General features: G+C 40.1%; 1 protein-coding gene across 3 annotated transcripts in view; it reads right to left on the reverse strand.

Moving 5' to 3' along the window:
- LOC102102170 (bifunctional heparan sulfate N-deacetylase/N-sulfotransferase 3) overlaps positions 1-20,499 on the reverse strand; it is a 338,929-nt gene that overhangs the window by 19,136 nt on the left and 299,294 nt on the right. For all 3 annotated transcript variants that reach the window (XM_088056447.1, XM_088056445.1, XM_088056448.1), the window contains 4 exons: positions 9,220-9,307; positions 8,507-8,661; positions 5,564-5,749; positions 2,988-3,116 (listed from right to left, as the gene is read on the reverse strand). In XM_088056447.1, coding sequence (XP_087912573.1) covers positions 2,988-3,116; positions 5,564-5,749; positions 8,507-8,661; positions 9,220-9,307 — 558 coding nt within the window. The remainder of the gene's footprint in view (positions 1-2,987; positions 3,117-5,563; positions 5,750-8,506; positions 8,662-9,219; positions 9,308-20,499) is intronic.

The following is a 20,499-nucleotide window of genomic DNA, read 5'->3' on the forward strand; positions in this document are numbered from 1 at the left end:
TCTACAGTGCACCTTTTCCTTGTGGCTTTGCCCCAAAATTCCCTGGCTGAATCAGTGCCAGACCCTCCACCTCCCTGTATGTCAATTATTCAACTGATAACGTGGGAGAAATAATGCCAGTATACCAATAATACAGGCTGCTGAAGCTTGCTTTTTCTTTTCCTGTGAAACATTTTGTGCAAGATCCTGATACAGCACCATCTCGCCCGAGGGCCGCTGCAGTCAGCAAGATCTTTAACGGGAGACAGACATACAGATTACTTGAAGAGGGAGTTTAGTGCTCTCTTAGTGCTTGGGCTCTTTCTCAGCTTGGTGACACTTCAGAATTCGGGATGCCTTACAGGAATAGCGGTCAGGACCACTTCCCAGTCACCAAAGCAAACCACACAACCTGCCAGCTCTGAGATTTGCTACTCCAACAAGCCAACTCTTGGTTCTCAACAGAGCAGCATTTCCTGAGGCTTTTCCTACCTGCAGAACGTCTGCTTTGTACAGGGCTCTGGGAACAGGGCTATCATGCTGGTTCTCATGACAAAAACTCACAGCTGCACACACGGTCCCGCGGTTTCTTGCGGTTTATCCTGCACGTGGTGGTTGATGGAGCACACTGTAAGGAGGCAGAGCCTCTCTTACACCACTGCACAGCCAAACCACTGAGGAAATTTCGGGCTTCATTCTTAGGGGCACTTATTTCAGAGTAGGGTATCTAGCTCCTGAAGTCTCAGCCTGGTAACTTACACTTGACAAATGATATTCACTTCCAAATTAAATATAATGAAGAAATTTGTTAAGATTAACATTTAATCCACACTCACATTTTCCAGGTTTGGAAACGAACTATTTATATACTCATTATTGAGAACATTGTTTAGCTGACACTGTAATGATTCATGGGTAGTGTTTTCTCTGCTTAGTTTTGTATCAGTGAAAAATAACATTTTGAAAATGTTTCATAATGGAATTGTTGCATCCTCTCAACAGCTGGGTGTTTCACATAAAGAAATCCCAGCAATTTTGATGAAAACACAAGAAAGCTTATGAAATTCACAATGCCAGACAGACTCCTAAAGCTACTTAGTCTTCATTTTAATGTCTAAATTTTTGCCCAACGCTGACTTGCAAAGTGTGACATAGATATATGCAAGACCTAAACCCCACAAAGATAAAAACCTCAGTCTTTAAACTGACTGTGTGCAAAGCTAATGCTTAGAACTTTGGGAACTCTTCATAGGCAGGTATTTACAAACCAGATATATCATCTTTTCAAAGGCACTCCTTAGAAGGAGTCTTGGGCAGATTTTGGCCAAATATTCATTTACAGTTATATTTAGAAAACAATGCATTCTGTTCTTTTAGCCTGTATTGTATTGGGGATATCATAATTTTCAGAAATAAGTGATCACACAGTCTACACAGCAATGCATGAATCAAAGACCTGATTTGTAATGTATAAAAAGACATTACTGTACTCACATTCCAGGATGTCAGGCAGACGTGATCAAACCTCCATGATGATATCAAAAACCATGGATAGTTCACTGCTTGTCTTCCCCTCCATTCTCAAAATTCTTTTAATTTAAAAGGCTTATACCTCAAGCACTCATATTAAATTTTGCTGTTTCCCCACATTGTAAAATAGTTTTTGGCTGTTGTGGCTGTATTTCAATGTGGAATATATATTTTGTCCTGACTCAAAATATTGTTCTGTGCCTTCTTCTAATTTGCCCACAGAGTAACTTCTAGTCAAAACCCACATTGCCAAAGAACTGCTATGGTGCCAGTACCCTCCCCATGCAATGGATTTTCCAGATCTCAGCTCTATTAACAACCTGGGGTTGGAAGCAGAGGGTGTTGAAGGTCCCTTCCACCCTAAACCACTCTGTGACTGATTCTATCCTGTGCCTGGAATAATACACATCATCAAAGCCAGGACTGCAACCACTGCCACCTTCTAGAAGGGAAACCACAAGTGTGCTAAGGAAGTAAAGTTTATATTTCCTAATTTTGCTATGTGAACACAAAAAAGGGGAACAAAACACAGTAACTGCTCTCAAAGAGCCTGAAAGCATCTGAGGCTTGAAAAATACAGCTGCACATAAATTGCTGAAGTAGCTTTCAGAAATGGTTTTCATTTGGACTGCATTACATTGCAGAAGATTAAAAAAGGGCACAAAATATTTAGGCTGTTATTCCAAAAGATTTGATTGGAAATGTTTTGTTCTCTTTGATCTTCCTAGTGACTACATTTCTATAAAGCAGCAGAATTTTATTTGTATGTTTGATTTGGACCCCAAGTGAAAGCCTTATCTAAAAGCTTGTCTTAAAGGTCAGTTCTGAGGCAGTTGACCTAATCCCATGCCATTTTGAAGTACTACACTGCTCTCTTCTGTCAGCATTCTGTAGTTTCAGCACCTCACTTCTTGCTTATTTTCCATTAAAGATAAATGAAAGGTTAAGCACATGTGGTTCATTTACTCAGATCTTTTCTTTGAACTGTGTGGCTCTTTTACTTGGATCTCTTCTTTGAAGCTGCTATGAGAGAGCAACTGAAATTTCTCAAAACTGATTGGAGCCCAAGCCCTCCTTGCTTGCTGCTTTCTCACCTCAGTAAGTGTTCCCAACACCTTGCATCACGACTTTGGCACAGCAGAGAAATGAACTTTACCTGAGATACTCATAGCAGTTCTTTACATTCAAATTCTTTGAAAAATCATATCTCAGGGGTCTTATTTCATGCAAAAAGTAAAGAACAAGACAGGCTGGCACTGCTGCATTACTAACAAAACAGTTGACAAAAAAAGGTGAAGACTGCTTTGTATAACTAACAGAACATATCTAGATGGTAATTTACTTAATTGAAAAAGCCAAAGAACTCACTATCAGTAACCATTATTATTTGGGAGACCCAGGTGATCAGCCTTGGAACATTCAGGAACTTTTCCTTCAATTAATTTTTAAAAAACATTTCAAAATCCTGCTGTACTTACTGGATTGAGAACCACTGTGAAGAACAACTCTCCTCCTTGAATACTTTTGTCTAATTCCTTTGGACCTCCAGGATACTCTTTATAGAAAATGGTGTGCGTGAATAGGCCGCAAGTTTGCCTAGGAAGCACCTGAATTTATGAAGGAAACATAAAAAACTCAAGGGGTTATGCTTTTAATGATGCTAAAAGTCAGAGAAGTAACATGTAACAGATAATTGCTGGGTATATCTGGCCTCTGGAAAAAACTTTTCTGGAAACCAGTACCGATCTAGATTAATTGTTATCACTAAAATCGTAACATCCAAAAAATCCATCACATTTTGTTTGAAATTGGAGACTGATCTCTATCATCAAATTACAATTACAGACACCTTGAACTCATTCTGTCCATAACACCTCATCCTAAATCCAAGTATTTGAAGTCTAAAGTTTTAAAATAATGTGAAAGATAATCTAAAATATTATCAGTCTGTATCGTATCAATCAGTTCCACTTTTATCTGAATGATGGCTTTGTGGTAAATTTAAACTGTGACTGGAAAGGCAAATTGGGGTTTCTTTGGCTTAGGCATCACCACCAACAATTCTACTTTGACACATGAGAAATTTTGCCAATAATGCTCACCTCATTAGAAATATTTACTTCCCATGCAACTGTGCTGTTATTGAAATATGTAGTACAAGCAAAATTATTTTTAGAAACATTCCAAGAACAAATCTTTTGAATATGAAGAACTAGTAAACGCAGTTAACATTTCTCATCAGGAACTCAAAATATTTTCTCCTGAATTCAGAAAATAATTTACTGGAGAGTATTTCAATTATGCCTATTCCTTATGGAAAATCAACAGCTGAGTATGGATGTTCATGTATAGAGCTTAACTGGGATTGTTATGATAGATTAACTTTTAAAGCATACAAATATTTGACACAGGCTGTGGTTTTGTAGGTACTCTTTTATTTCTTGAAGTTTCATTTCTCAACTTCTTTCTTGTAATGCAGAGAATATTGTGATCACGGATTGCAAATTCTGTGTTGTCAAAAAATGTATGGAATTTGTACATCTGCTATAAACTTGCCTAAGTTTTTAACAAACCTTTGGATTTCCTTGAGGAAATAAGTGAACAATTTTTCACAGAGGCAGGTAATGAAGCTGTACTTGATGTGAGGTGCTCTGACAAATCTTACACAACCATGTTTTTACTGAGTGTGTTCATTACTATTAGCCTGCAGGTGTAAAATATTGATGCATTTGCCCTGGAGAACTGAAAGCTTGAGACTCCCTGAACAGGTGGTTTTGTATGACTGGTTTTGGGAATAGATTTCTGGCTGCAGTGTCCTTGTGTTAAACCTCATTATGTGTCTCCAAATGACATGTTTTCACAAATATTTATGGAAGGGATTTTTGGAGAATCTGAGTCAATCTGTCTTCCCCAAATGCTCTGTGCTCCCTGAGCACATCCACAAACCCATTATTTCACACACAGTGATTGCTTTGAGGAGAGCAAACTGTAGCTCAACCCTAGATTGGTGTCACTTTTGTTCCTAGATTTCTGGAGATCATTTTCATTTGCTTCACCCAAAAATAGATCAAAACTTTAAAATGCTACTACTTAGCTTAGGGAAGTGGTATCCATGGCAATGTGAGAACAATACCAGAATTCTGTCCTAAGTGGCAGTGTTGTGCCAAGGCTCTCGACCTCCCAGAAGTGCCTGCTGCAGCCAGAGGTACAACACAGGGCTCCCATTCACTGCTCTCTCACTTGCTCTAAACGAAAGTTACTTGGGAACATGCCACCAAGTATTTTGGAAAGCTGTTTTTAAACACTTCTGAGATAATACCAATGAGATGTGAACCCGAAATAGCCTCCACCCCAGTGCCCAGATGACAACAGCACAACGCCTTCCGTGTCAGTTGTGTAGAAGCCCTTCCTTTGGTAAACGTGGCTGTCAGTGACAGAGCTGGGAGTTATGTAATTTAGGAAAACAGTGGGATTTGAGAGCACTTTGGTAGCCTGGAGGTGGTGTGGGGGGTGTTTTCCTTCCCTGCAGCTCCTGAGGCTCTGGGTTAAACCAGGCTGCAAAGCCCAGCCCACATTTGTGTATGGCAGGAAGCCAAACAAGGGCAACCATGCACAGTTCACAGGGAAACAAAAGTATGTACCCACCCAGATCCAGATTCTGAGGTAGCATAACCTGGCAATACCCTTCTGCAGTTAATGGTACCGTGCAAATTTAAAACCTGATAGAAATCTAACCCAGCATATTGTGTTAAATGATGCAAAATGGACTTGTTCCTTGAGCTCTCTGAACCAGCATTAACCACAGGACTAGAACTGTTAACAGCCTGTTAACTGCTGTCAGCAGGGTGTCTGGATGCCACCTTCATCAGCAGAAACATCACCAGCAACAGACTGGTTTTAATTAACAAGACACTGTCAAATATATCTTGCTAGTTACGCATAGCAGTACGTGCTTCTTGCAATGTGAACTTCTAGGATACCCTGCTTTTCCACTTCAAAGGAAATTGTCCATGAAATGGCAGAGTACAAAATGAACATCAGCAGTACAACTCACCATGATGTTTTTGTGGATGAAGCCTCGTCTATACCTTGCAGGTTTCAGATGTGGGTATTCTTCTGTGCTGGTAACTCTGATGTTCCAGACCTTTTTCCAGGCATCATAAAGTTGAACGTGTACTGGGTAGACTCCAGAGTGGTGTGGAGCCACTGCATAGCCCAAGTCAGTTGGAATACCGTGCTCCTGAAACATGACAGAACAATGGTTGCACTCAAAAATTTAAGAAACTTGATGTTTTGGCATTTCTTAGATGCTTTGTTTGTGAAAGACCAAGAACAGATCTGAAATGCAAATAAGAGTAATATCAAAATATGCTGATCTGGAAGGAGATGGAGAGCAGCATGGTGAAGATGAAGCACAGGATTTTAAGACAAAAGCCTTTTTAGAAAACACCAGTAGGCAGGGAAGAAAGATATAAATGCATGTTACATTGGTTTCTTCAAATCTACATTAAACAGAAAGCTGCACTCTTTCAAGTTCTTGCAGGAAATTTGCTCACAAACTCTGATGTCAGAGAGAAAATCACTGGCACATACTCAACACAACACGTAGCATTTGGCAGCTACAACTACAAAACCCACAATTTCCACTACACGTCCCTTCATAATCACTTGGATGAGGAGCTGAATTTCAGAGTCACTGCATTTCCCCTCTAGTCCAATCAAAACACAAATCCATTTTCAAAAACCAGCTTAACTATTTTATTGTCATGTTCAACATGTGTAACACTCTACAGGATGTAGTAGAGTAAACCCTTTTGTAGCACATTTCCTATTTTTGAAGACTCCTGGCATTTCTCATGTGTACATACTCACCTTGATTCCATTACATTCTCTTCATATCCAATGCATTTTCCTTCAGGTTACTTTTCAAATGAACAGTATATAGCAGATATTCCTTGATAGTCTGATCAGTGGATAAGATATCATTTTGCCATGATTTAGGAAGAGTGCCCTTGCACTGCCTTTGAATTCTGAGAGTTTTTAATATGGCTTGAATCAATATGGTCATCCTTACCCTATTTCCTGATCATACTGTGTGTGCAAAGCATTGGCTGATACCTGGACTTCTTCCTTTGAAGAAACCAGTTACTGAGGAACATGAAAACCTCCAGAAAAACAGGTGTGTGACGTTAGTGAAACCATTTATTGCGTGTAACAGACGCACCTGGTTCAACCACAGTGGAGAACCCTGAGTTCTCTTATGTCTAAAGAACGGTGAAATTCTTGTTTCCTTCTAGGAATTTATGGCACCCATGAAGGGCACCGTGTGTAATCTGCCAAACAGGAGCGAGTAACCTCTGCCCTCCTGGTTGTACTGCAGGAGGAGATAAAGAGTGGATCCTCCATCAGTTACGCCGCTTTACACGATTTAATTCTACCACAGATAATCCAATTCTTCTTCCTTTTATCTTTCCTACTGCCCTTAAGCATGCATAAGCATCAGAAAGGAAAATCTTCACAGAACATGTAAGAAATTGCCTTCTCTAACATCCCACTGCAACTCCTTCATTTATAAACAAAAGTCTGATTTTTAAGGCTTCTCCCCTCAAGTTTCACAACAGGCAGTAATAAATATGTAATCTAAATCTTTCATTCTAATAATCATCTTCTATCATCTTCAATGAATTAGTGTCTCCATTATTCCTTACTGACTGTTATTCCCCAGGTGGGCATCTCCCACACAATACACACATTGAGTGGATAATGCACGAGGCATCGGCAATTTCGGCCTCTTGCAAAAAAGCGGATACTCCTCTCTGTTATTAATTTAAATGCTCTGAGCAAATGAAACATAACCAGTAGCTTTATGTCTGTATGTCTAAACATGAAAAAAAATTAATAGAAGGTATCTGTAAGCATTAAAAGCACTGAAAGTAGTGAAGAAAATGGCAATTGCTGAAGTTACATAAGCCAAGGTTGAAAATGCACGATCCTTATAACACTCTTTAACGATTACATCCTGCACACTAATCCCAGAGGATGTCTTAGGTCACACCAGAACTACAAGGACCCATTTTATTTCCAGTGGAGCTTGCACCAGTACACAGAATCATATTAAAAGGGCAATACTGGACACAAGAATTTTAAATTTTCGGAAATTTTAACACCTACTGCAATGTTTTCTTCAAAGGAAACATTAAAGCAGAGCTGTCCTGTACTCTGTACAACTACAATTTACAGCAAACTTGATGAAATCTTTGTTTGAAAGAAAGCATGTGTCTCAATCAAAAGCCAAGTTTTCAAACACAAACTTGAATTGGCTGATTTGGTCCATCCTCTTCTCCTACACTCACCGACACATGACCATTAAGTGCACTCTTTGTTCTGGCATTTCAAATCCCCCTGCTCCTTCCAGGAACAAAGGCATCACCTGCCATCTAAAGAGCAACCAGTGGATTTTGAAAAGGAAGAAGAAGGAATATTAGGCTGTCAGAAGAGCAGATGTAATCCAGCAAACAATGTTGTGTCTGCTGAGATACTGTGATACAATTATGTCTTGACACCAGACTCCCTCTTCAGACAAATAACATGTTTTAATTATTGCAATTTGTTGTATGAAAGCAACTGTGATCTGTTTCTCCAGTATCCTCAGACCTAAAGTATGTTTTGATTTTTTCTTATATTCTCACTGAAACATTTTGATTCAGAGCTTTGCTGTGAATAAATAATTAGTAAAGGCAATGCTTTTCAAAACAAGTTTATATAAAGCTGATTCAAAGGGAATATATGAGGTGTATCACTGCAGAATTGCATCTTTGAAATTGTGGCACACTTACCTAACCCCAACATCCAGTGGTTTCACAAAGTCATTTGAATACCTTTCAATGGTATTTCAATTTATTCTTTCAGAAACTTGATTTTTTTTTTTTTTAAATCTAAACAGACTAATGGTTCCTGAGTACCTAATTAAACAAAAAAATGCAAAAATGTAACTCACTAAGGCAAACTTTTTGTTGAGGATCATCTGCTCCACCAGTGAGGACTCATTGTGGAAGAGATGTGGCTGCATGTGACTCCACATGTGGGGAAACCACCAGAACTCATCCACAGACCTCAGCAGCAGGTCATCACCCTCATCCTCCTCCTCAGTCCCTGCAGAGAAAATTGAAAGAAAAAACCAAACCCAAACATTTCTGAAGTTTCTACATTCATTATATTTTTTACAAGAGTTGGAAGCAGCAGGAATGATATTAACATAATAAACTGTGACCAGTTAAAATACCTCCTGCTGAGGCACTGGTGACAAAATGGGACAGTCAGGACCACTGTGATGGCCCACATCCTATTTAATACTCTTTTATCTCTCGTATTTCTATACTGGTTTTAAAACAAAATTATTTTAAGGGATAACATACATTGCTCTATTTCTACAGTAGAACTTGAACAATCCTAAGGAAGAATTGTGGTAGCTCAACAGATCCCTCAGTGAAATCAATACAAATTTTATGTGATTGGTGGAACTGACCACTCAAAAGCAGACTGAAAGGAATTAATTTGAATAAAAGGGGGGGAGGCATTTAATCTGTTCCACACCAGCAAGTTATGCAGGAACACAGCATACTAAGGCCCTCAGACTCCATCATTCCTACTTCTCCTCACACTATACAGAACACCATCAAAATCCAAGTAATTTTAGTGTTTCAATCTTACCTGTGTGATAGAATTTTCCTGAAAATCCCAGGTTGAAAGTAAAATTTGTAATCTGGGCTCTCAAGAGATTCTGAGTATCAAGCAGGGCCTGAAAACAAAACAAACCAGCATATAAACATACCTGTAGAAAATACAACCTGGCAGAGAAATTTAATATAACAATATAAATATTTTTACAGTTATGTACCTTTTCAATTGGTTTTGCTATTTAAAACCAGCTCTTTATGTAAGACAGAGCAGTACAGATATTTTTATTAGCACATAAAGATTAAAGACCGCATGAAAACTCCATCATTTCCCTCATGAAGATGACCAGCTATTAAATGCTGGGTTACTCCCTGAATGATGAGAGAGGAAAACAAAGGCATTCACAGAGAGAAGACCTTCCACTGGTCCCTCAGTAAACCTGGGCCACAGCCAGGAATGAATCAGATCTCTTGTGCGCCCCCAGCACTGCTCCATTCACCAGGGTGAAGAGCAGCTGTCAGAGTTACATTTTTCTACATCAACTCAAGTACATCCACAGCGTTTCCATCCTGTTTCAAACTCATGGGCAACTCAAAAAGAAAAATCTGGCGAGACAGCAGGAAGCAAAATCAACCTTATCCACACCAAAGAACTGGATGGCAGATTCCCTCAAATACTGACTCATTTCTCAGACAATGAGCTGATACTGACTGTCAGCATCTGTGTACTTGCACTAAAGTAGTACAAACAAAAAAACAGCATGTAGGAAGAAGGAAGAAGCATTATTCATCAGGTACAGCTTCACTTGTTGGTTTCAATATGCTTTTCTTGATTTGTTGCTCCTAAGATTTACATATTACATTCAGTAGTTCTCTCCCAGGCTCTTACACCCTGCTGTTCCCTCGTTCAGTTTTTCAGGTGGAACACAGAAACCCAGTGTTCCAAACTTTGCAAAGCAAGAACAAAACAGAAGAGCAAAATCATCAGAAAGTTTTCCAAGTCAACATAGAGTATAGCGCAATGATCTTAATAAAGTGGTGGAAAGCATTACTACTGTCAGAGAAGAGTAACTGTGTTATGAATGGGGAATGTACTCAACTGCACAAGAAAGATGAATATGACTGGATATTCTCGAAGGTTGAAAGGTCTAGCAGTTGCCCTACTCTTGAAATGCAAAGACAACTTAGTGCCTTGAAAAATATGAACCAATAATTTTAATTAGTTTCCCTGAATATTTTCATAATGTAAGTGATTTGCCTACAATTATATGCCAATGACAACAAAATATGAAGAACTCCAGTCTGGTTGAGGCATACTACACTCAACTTACAATTCCTTAAAATATGACCCATTTTACAGATTGAGACAGTATCCACCTTATTAGAGCATACAATCTCTACTTTAGGTCTTCCCCAGGGCTCACCTGGTAAAGATCATCATCTTTCACTGCAAAGCCTGAAAACTGTCCCAGAGACAGCTTTAGAGACACTCTAAAAGAATGAGCAAAATGAAGCACAGAATGGAGATAACTGAAAACAAGCTCCAGACTTATGAAGCAGACTATTAAGTGAAAGACCTTGCAATGCTGTAATGAGGGCTTTTGCTTGGCTGAGAGAGTGAAGATCTCCGAGGAGGCTTCTTATTCTAATGAAAAGCAGCAAATCTGCACAGGATTTATATGAAAACCAACCCTGAGCTGCTCAGAACCTATTCGATGAAATAATTTTGTCTCTGCATGGTTGGAAAGTTAGGAGGCAAATAATGCAGGTATTCCCTTCCTGGGCTAAGGGCACACATGTGGAGGGGAAGGGATCCTGAGCACAGCCTGACAGCGAGGTGGCACCAAGGGCTGCTCACTTCTTTCCCTCCACATTAAGAGCTGTGAGCATTTCTTGAGCTGAAGGTTTTATCCTGTACCTTTCTAACACCTTCCCAGCTTGTCACCTCCAGTCTGGTTTCAGCAGGATGGAAAACTAGAATGGCAAACAGGCTTTTCAAAGGCAGGAAGGAGGAAGGTGACAAGAGGCCCAAGACATTTCTGTAACAATGCAACACAAGAGTTCACTTCTTCCCTGGGAATTAATTTTGCCAGTGTGGCTCCCACCTTCTTGCCTCGTGCTGGGGATGTATCAGCTAATTCCAAGGGTGTGTACCTGCTCTGCCTGTGAAGAGGATGGCCCCAGACCTGCTGTGAACCACTCTGGGTACAGACAAGCCGAGCTAACATTTGAGTTGTCGTGCCTATGATTATTTTCTGGGCGACTTGACATTTTACTCATCTTTCAGGTTCTAAAAACAAAATGTTAAAACTCATGAAAAATATATAGTAGCAGATGGCAGGGCTGATTACTGTGAGTTTCCATCAGAAAGACAGAAAGAGAGAAAAAGTAGGGGGACTAAAAGCCTGAAATTTCTTTTCTACATGCTGTTTTATAAGCTGAAGGTAAACTGCTGGTATTTTCTGGATATATTATGATTGTTTATGAGCAGCCCCTCTGGGTAACTGCATGAGATGCTACATAAATACACCAGTACTGAATATTGTATTTTAAAACCGTCAAGCCTTCATATGTTTATAAATAATTATGTAGTACATGTTATATTTCTGCTGGTACTATAAAGAAAATAAATTGCTGGCTGCATAATCCCTTTCACGTACACAGTTCCAATGGAGTTCTTTCTTTTGAACTTCTCCTTAGCTCACAGACTAGGTTTAGGAAATTCCTAGTGCCAGAAATCAAATGTAAGTGTTCAATACATGATGAAAGAACCCTTGTTTCACTAATAGTAAAAACAGAAATCTCAGGAAAAGGCCCTGTTACAATTCAGGAGATAGACAAATGCTATCCCTACAGCAAAACAACAGATTTTCTCATCTCTCAAACGGGACAGAGACATGGACAGATGACATAGGCTGTCAATTTTTTAGGTCAAGTAAATCAGCTGAAAAGCCAAGGATAAAACTCCTATTTTCAAACCTGCTCCCCACTTCCACAGCCAGGAAGCCATCCTGCCTCCTGCCCTCAAATATCTCAGTGCGATTTCGCTTTAGAGTCTGCCACAGAGAAACTACAAGTGTCAGCCCGTCTTCAGCGAACAGACGGCTGCGATTTCTTCAGCATCAACACAAATATTCAGACTCAAATGCCTTGACTTGATCAAAGGAATAAATCAAGTTTGCCTTGTTGAACTCTGGTTCACCAAAGAGGAAGGATGCCTTCTTTGTGCAGTCACACCAACATATTTATGACTATTTTCCTGCTGAAAAGCTGCTAAAGAACTCAAGCACTTGAAAAGAGAAATAGTTCAATATGCTGGTAATTCTACTTGTAATCACGTACATTTCAACTAAATTGGCAAGCAGACAGACAGAGCCTCACAGTGCTGCAGCATTAACATCTTACACTTCACATCGGTACACGCTTTCATGTCAGCAACAAACACAAGGGCAGCTTCATCATTTTCCAGAAAGCCTTTCTCTTCCTCCTTTTTTTGGGAAGCAGATCTCATCTCTTAATGTTTGCTTATTTAAATGCTTTACTGTCTGACAATACTACCAAAGGAGCCATTAAATTAGGAATTATTTTGCTTGAGTAAAATTTCTGATGTTGTGTTGGCCCTTCAATAAAGGCAAGGAGCTTCTGAAAAGGAAGGACAAATTAATAACAAGTGTAATGTGAAAGCACCTGAGTTAAGCAGAGCAATCCCCTCTGGGAGCTCTTATCCAGAAGTAGCTTTAATTTCTCCACATTGTACTTCTTATATGAGAGGGAAGAAACAGAACTCAAGCCATTTTCTGAGTGGATTTCTTGGCGGAGAGAGGTTTAATGAGCCAAAACTGATGTGCTGTCCTTTTACTCTGCACTTTTTGGGCCTGCAGCAGAATCTGCTGCTAGGGTACTCACACACCACCTGCCTCCCTCAAGCTCCCCCTCCTGCAGAACCTGGGGTGCTGGGAAGCAGCACGAAAAGCAGGAACAGAAGACAGCCTCAGTGAAGGTCCAGCCCAAAAGGCTGGGAATCAGTATTTTATTGGACTGCTTTGCTTCTGAGGAAAAATGATTCCTTCATGATAAATTATGTATTTTGGAACATCATTAAAATGCAATGACTACTCTTTCCGGATTTCCAAGATTAGCAATTTGACACCTATTACTATAAACAATTAATAAGAATAATTGCTTTGAGTATAAGGATGTACCTGAAAAAAACATTTTATCTATCCTAAGGACGAAAAAGCTTAATTTGCCTTTGTGCACTCTCTTAGCAGAGCTGACATTACAGAGAGGGCAAGAGAAAAAACAAAGAAAACCTTCAGCTTTTTCTGCAAAGTGTATTGCTGGTGGAGAACAGGTAACCCAATTTTCCCCCTAAGTACCAATAAAGTATCAGGCTGAAGCCCAGTTATGTGCCCACTAAGTTCTTCAGTGTCCAACAGAAGATAAAAATTCAGGAGCCACAACTTCATCTTAGGTGTCCAAACTTATGCATCCCGTGAAGAATCCTTAAAACATAAAAAGCCACTTCAGAAACGTTGCTCAAATGATTTCAATCAAAAGTTTTTTCATCAGGACACACTGTTTTAAATGTCACTGGGTTTTCCTTTAGGGTTTTTTTTTATCACACACAATAATGATCTTGATGATAGTGCAAGTACGTATTTTCAAGTAATTAGGCTCTTTCATCTAGGTAAATCATTTGTACAACCAAGAGATTTAAGAAATATTTCTAACTTCCTTCACCAACTTCTCACTTCTTGGAGGCTGAGGCACCAGATAATGAGAACCAAGCTAATTACGGCAAGGTAACTTGAAGGTTATAAATACTTGCTGCCAATAGTATTTAATAAAGCAAAGTAATTAGCATGCTGTTTTCAGGGTTCTGTCTGAACTTCTGCTTTATTAGCTCTTAATTAAACTGTACTTAGATGAAAGAGGTTACTGTTACTAAACAGCTAAACGATCTCATTATTTTGCAGTTAGCAGAAATAAAATGCTGCATTTCTTTTAATTAAAGGTCAAAAAAATCCCAGGTCAGTTGAAACAGAACTAACACAACACCCTACTGGTACCTGTTTCCCCCTGGATTTTGGTCAGATAAAATTCAATAGAAACCTTGCTGGCTACATTTTCACCTAACAATTGACCTGCTTATGTAACACCAAGTATTAAGAGATGACTTCTCAGAATGTAACAGAACTGACTAAAACCGAAGTGGCTCTAAAATGAACTTAGAACCTCTTGGCATTTTTAAGTTCTTGTGATCTGGTGATGGTCAGTACAGAGGGAATGTGAGGTTTGCCAGCCCCAGTGGAAGCACTCCAGGAGCTGAGCTGCAGTCACACACAGCCTCACAGCTGCCTCAGCCCCGAGCACGACAGGCCAGCCCTCAGATGTTGTTCCAGGTCACTTCTGGGCCACTCTGCTCTGCCTGCTTTGTCTGGCCTGACTCCATCGCACCCCACCAGCAGCAGATAAATTCTAACAATTCTATTGTTCATTGATTTGTGTTGACACTTGTCTGGCTCCCGGGAAATGTTCGGCATTACACCTCTGCACCCCTCATTAACCAAGCCACGCTCCTACAGCTTCACACCCTGCCTGCAAGGGTGCACAGTGCTCTGTCACAGATAAAACAGCGGCATGGCTGCTCTGTCTAAGTGGACATGTATTTTATAGTCACCCAGCTCAGAAAGGACAGAGGTTGTGATCCGAGCTCCCAGCTCCACATTCATTATCAACAGCACATTTGCTCCTTATTTAATGCTTCCTCACAGGCCAGCTCCAGCTGCAGCTCCCGCTGCAGGCAGCAGGCGGATCTGGCTGCAGGACGAGGCAGGCTGTCCATGAGCTCCGGCTGCAGCACATCCCGATCCTGATCCCTCACTGGATTTCTGCTGCCAGCTGTGGCTGGAAACCCCTGCAAGGCTGAGCTCTGGAGAAAGGGCAAGGCCTGATCTCTGAGCAGCAGAGAGCTCGGGGGTTCAGCTGATGTGCAGGCAGCTGCAGCTGGGGCACTGCACCAGCTCTGCTCTAAGTTTGGCCGTGGCCACATTCCCATGCACAAACACTGATGTTTTCCATGTGCAATTTCAGGCCTACCTTACACCATGGCTCGTGCACAAAAGGTGACATTCTGTAAAGCCTAGTTTACTACAAATTTGATTCCAAAACTGCTATTCCCAAGGTGCAATAGCCTGCAGCTCCTCTCAAGCTGCTGCCTAGGACCTGCTGTCCACGTCAGGTCTCCAAAGCACCTCCTTCCCTTCCCGCTCTGCCCCGCGTGTCCCATCCAGATAAAAAAGGAACAGTGACCTCATTCCAACCCCTGCCACCTTCCACTAGACCAGGTTGCTCCAAGACCCATCCAATCTGCCCTTGGACACTTTCAGGGGTGGGTCACCACAGCTTCTCTGGACAGCCTGTGCCACTGCCTCACCACCCTTACTATAAAAAACTCTCCATCCTGATGTCCAATATAAATCTTCCCTCTTTCAATTTAATCCCTGGACTGACAGAGGCAGACTGGGAAATAAAAAAAGTATTTTCCAGTTCTTTAGGTAATGAAAGCAAAACCGTGGTGTCAGTGTAACATATATCAAATACAAGAGAGTCTGAGTAAGGACTTCTGGAAAAATATCAGCCTTACTTTTACCTTGAGTGAAGTAAAATTCTCTGGACCTCAAAGCCTGAGCCTGGACAAACTAAGACCAGCTTATCCCCAAAAGGCCTACAGGCTGTGCTTCCTGCTCAGCACATTATTAAATAAACAAGATTGCAAAGTCTGGTCTGTATCATTACCTAAATAATCAGAGCTCGAGAGTGAGTGAAATTTAGCTGTTTTTCGAATGCACACAGAATTCAACACATTTACATTTCTGCGCTCTTTTCCCACAAAAACCCAACTCCACAGACTAAGGTATAACAAGCTACTATTTAGGTACCTTGGAAGAAGTATTGGAGACTACAAGCTATGTCTAAAATGCTGACACCAAGTGAAGCACTAAAGTGCTGACACCTTGGGGCTTGTTCGCCTCTCTGCTGATATCTCTCCCCCCCAGGTAAGACTAAAGCACAGCATCTGTGTTAATGCTGAGTTTCACATACTAGAGAACAAAGAGAGTGCAAATGAATGAAGACTCAAACCCTGTAACATAGATAAAAAACAAATAAATTGGTTGCTCTTCATGCTTAGCAAAGCACAACAAAATGACCACACCACTGGCATATTAAATAACAATTATTCCAGGGACTGGGCAATGCATCAGTGTCACAGTTCATTCACAAATGCTTCTTAGATGTTCTGTTTTTCCTAACAGAGCCAAGAAGATTCCTCTGACTTCCAATTCTATCTGAATTAAAATAGCTATCTACCTCTGCCCCTGTTTCAGGTGAGCTGAAGAAAACCAAAAGCTCTTTTTCCATGTCTCACCTTTACTGACAGAAAAAAAACAATCTTTAACCAAAAAAATTTTCATTTTCTCACTGTCTGAGAGCTCCAGGTAAGATACAGCTGGGAATTCAGTGTTCAGCTTACTCACCAGCCAAGGGTCACAATTTATGGTTTTTTCCTTCTTTTTATGAGTAGCTTTAATTTTTTTGAATGAAATTCCCCAGCTACATCAGCATTGGTATCAGGGAAATTACAAAAAAAAAAAAACCCAGGAGAAAGTTTCCACAAAATAACAAAGACACCTCTTTTCTCAAGCCATACTTTCATGATAATATGTAGCCAACACAGAAATAACAAAAATTTATTTCAAGTTAATAAGAACTTTGACAGTTTCATTGGCTCCCACACAGTATCAACTCTAAAGGATGTAACTGCAGAAAATCCCAAGACTCCAGTGAAAACTGGGGGGATGATTTTGTTACAAGTGTTAATACACACCTTACCTGTTTTCATGAGTGCTTGCATTTCAAAAAGACAAGATTACAAACGCTAGGTGTGCCTAGACAAACATCCCAGCTGGCAAAGTCTACACCTGCAGCCTCAAACCAACACACAGGAATCCAAATTAGCTCTGCATTTGATTTACTGTACGAGACTGAGAATGTATCTTAATACAAATCCCCTGCCAATATCATATTCCTTCCAATAGCATATTTCATACTCTTTTACCCAATCTAATTTTTAAAGACTTAGATAATCCTTCTACTTCCTTTTGGATATTAGCCTCTATTCTGCTGCTTTTATTGGCTATAATATATACACTTAAATATCTCTGTGCCTTACATTAAATATTTTTATTCACCCTCACTGTTTATACCCTGCAGACATCTGCGGCCTATTGCTTTTTGCTTCGGTCATCCTTACTTACTGAATTCTTCAGCCTGTATTTCTTCATTTTTTGCTCAGATGTTTCCTGACTATTATGGTGTCTCTAAGCACTCTCCAAATACTTCTAATCATGTTGTGCAGAACTGAGCACAATCTAGAAACCTCCTCAGTCAGTAAGATGAAGTCCTTCACTGATGCAAAATATTTTTCATAGTCTGTTTGAATTTAAAACCACTTTACATTACAAACTGAGATACATTTTAGTATTCATCTTGTTTTAGGGTATTTTCAGGATTACCATTTTCAACATTTCTATTACCTTGAACAATGGCAGTGGAAAAGGACAAGAAGAACATCTTGCAGCATAAAAGAATAATTTTTATAGAAATGCTAAATTGATTTTCAGCCTCCTTTTGAGGGCTATTAGCATTCTATCAAAGACAGCTCTGAAGTATCCTTAGTCCAAGTCCAGTTTAAAATGGAGGAGAGACAACTTGGCTTATTCCCAGAATTGCTAACACTAAAAGGCAAGTAAGTGAGAGCTTGAGGAAGAGCTTACTTACTAGTTCCACAAAAATACAAGCAGTGCTCCCAAACCAAACCTGTCTCCTCTGGAGGGCCTTTATCATGTGGATTTACTGACCAGGGTTGGAATAAATGTGGGGAGCATTCCTCTGCACAGACACAGACTTTTTAATTTGCCCTCTCCACTGTTTCTATTTTCCAATGGATTGCAGTATAATTTCTACAGTATAAAGTGGCTTTAAATTTAATTTATTACTTATCTAAGATACGAAGCTACATTTTAAGGAGCAACACTAACTCATCTCCAGGACTGCAAAGTAAAAGAAGGAATCTCCTAAAGAGTAACTACTTCTAAAAATTGGTTGTAAGATTTTTATGGTCTGTGCACAGAAAAAGAAACTGGAATTGGAAATAGACAGGGAATTGTTATTCCATGAAGGGCTACACATAAACTGGCAATCGACTGCTTTTCCTTTACTTGGTTTTGTAAGCATGGTCACCAAGAATCACTCATGTCATTGTACTGACCTTCCAGACTGAACAGAAGAAAGGCCACTTCCCATGCTGCTGAACTGTAGAAGAAAAGAATGAATTAGGAGTCCCCACTTCCACTCTCATTTTTCTCTTCTCGCCAGACTATGCCTCCTTGATGTGACTGAAGAACAGGATGGTGGAAGGCTCACTTGTGGTATCGTGTTTTACAGTTAATGGCTTTGATTTCTAGATCTGTCTGCACTTCGGTTTTTATTTGTTGGTTGTGAAAGTTTTATTCAGTTCTGTTAGCAGCAGGAAGTGGATGGCTAACTTGTCACTGAAAAAGCCCAGAATAAATCTTGCAGCAGCCACTGGAACGCTGCTGATGAATGTGTGCAGCTCTGCGGGAAGCTGTATTGCATTGTTACTGTTTGTGTTACTGAGGTGCTTGCTGAACAAAAAGAGCCTCTGACCAAGAGAACTTGCAATCCAAGGAAAGAGAGGGACTGACAGCAGAGCAGCTTTTGTTTCCATGGCCAGATGGATCGACCCAAACGCTGCAGAGTTTATGCTGACAACACTCAAAAGGTGCAGAATTACACGCGGTTTTTATCGTAGCCAGGAAAATACTCACCTGCATTCCTGAAGTGAATACTTTTAAGTAGACAGAGGAAGACAGAGCTTGCTAACCACGTGGCTGTGAACCAAAAATTATCTCAGTGCAGGCTGGCATGCTGGGTGGATTTGTGAGGATTTCTTTGTATGGGAAACCTTATGTTCAAGAGTAAAGATATCTCTGCATAATAAATTAAGGCAAGGGAAAAATCAGAAACAGCGTTACCAAGTATTCAGAGTTAGATCACTTGATCTCAGGTGAGTGTCATTCCTTAAGTTTTATTTAGAAGAGCTCTTGAATCAGAAAACTCCACTGAGAACAGTAAGACACCATTGTCACATTAAGCCTAAGGATAGCAAAGTGTTCACCACCACAGAGAAATATGGGGAATTTAGAAATGAAAATAAATTACTCTAATTTTCTGGAAAGATGCAGATGACTGAAGCCAGAGTGCACATCATCTTACTTGGAAAAGCACCAGCAGATTGACAGAAGCTGTGATTTCCTTACTTTGGTTCTATCCTGAAGAAAACCAAGGAGTGTATAACCAACAGTCAGATCCAGTGCTGGGGTGCAAGAGCTTGAAGCAAATCAGCCCTCAAAGACCTCGTGGGATTTACCATGCCAAGAAACACTTTCTGCAGTCTCTCTGATAATAAAAAACTGCAACTGAAATGCATTTTTCTTCTCTTAGCTACCTGCCACTGAATTTGTAACAGTAGGAGATGGTGCAATCCTTGACATATCACTGTCTCAAGACCTAGGTCTGCATGAAACATTTTTAGGTTTCCATGTGCAGTGTCAGAGCATTAAAATGAAAAACCAAACCAAACAAAAAAACCTCATGAGATTCAGTTATTCCAGGTCTGCAAAACTAAACTGAGGGGAAAAAAAATTCCAAACATCAATTTTTTAAAGAAAACCAAATACAAAATACCTGACAAAGCAAACAAGAATTTCAGCCAAAGTGGAACTGATGCAAACCACTGAATTTACAGGAATGAAGACTGCAATACCAAAACCGCATGCACCGTTTTTGTCATCATCCACCATGAATAAACTTCTAAATTAAACTCAGCACCAAGCTTATTCCTTGGATTTGGTTGTCTCCAGCTCACACAGGTGCAGAACAGGAGGAAGAACACGAGGAATTCCCAGCACTGCTCTGCAATGCAGCCCCAGAAGCGTCACACCCAAAGCAGAGCCAGCTCCTCTGTGTCCCCGTGGCCCCTCTGCAGACCCCTTGCTCTGGGAGAGGATTTTTATCCTGCTTTCCATTTCCAGCACCAGTTCGATTTTAACAAAAAGAGCTGGGCTCTATTGAGCAGCAGTTGTATCCATCTTACTAAATTAAAATTCACAGAGGCTGGCACATAAACCAAACTGCTTTTACAAGTTAGATGTTATGGTGACTGTCT

Source organism: Pseudopodoces humilis, chromosome 6 (genome assembly GCF_049639895.1).
Source record: "Pseudopodoces humilis isolate 2021_Gansu_Grassland_sample_001 chromosome 6, ASM4963989v1, whole genome shotgun sequence".
Taxonomy (NCBI): domain Eukaryota; kingdom Metazoa; phylum Chordata; class Aves; order Passeriformes; family Paridae; genus Pseudopodoces; species Pseudopodoces humilis.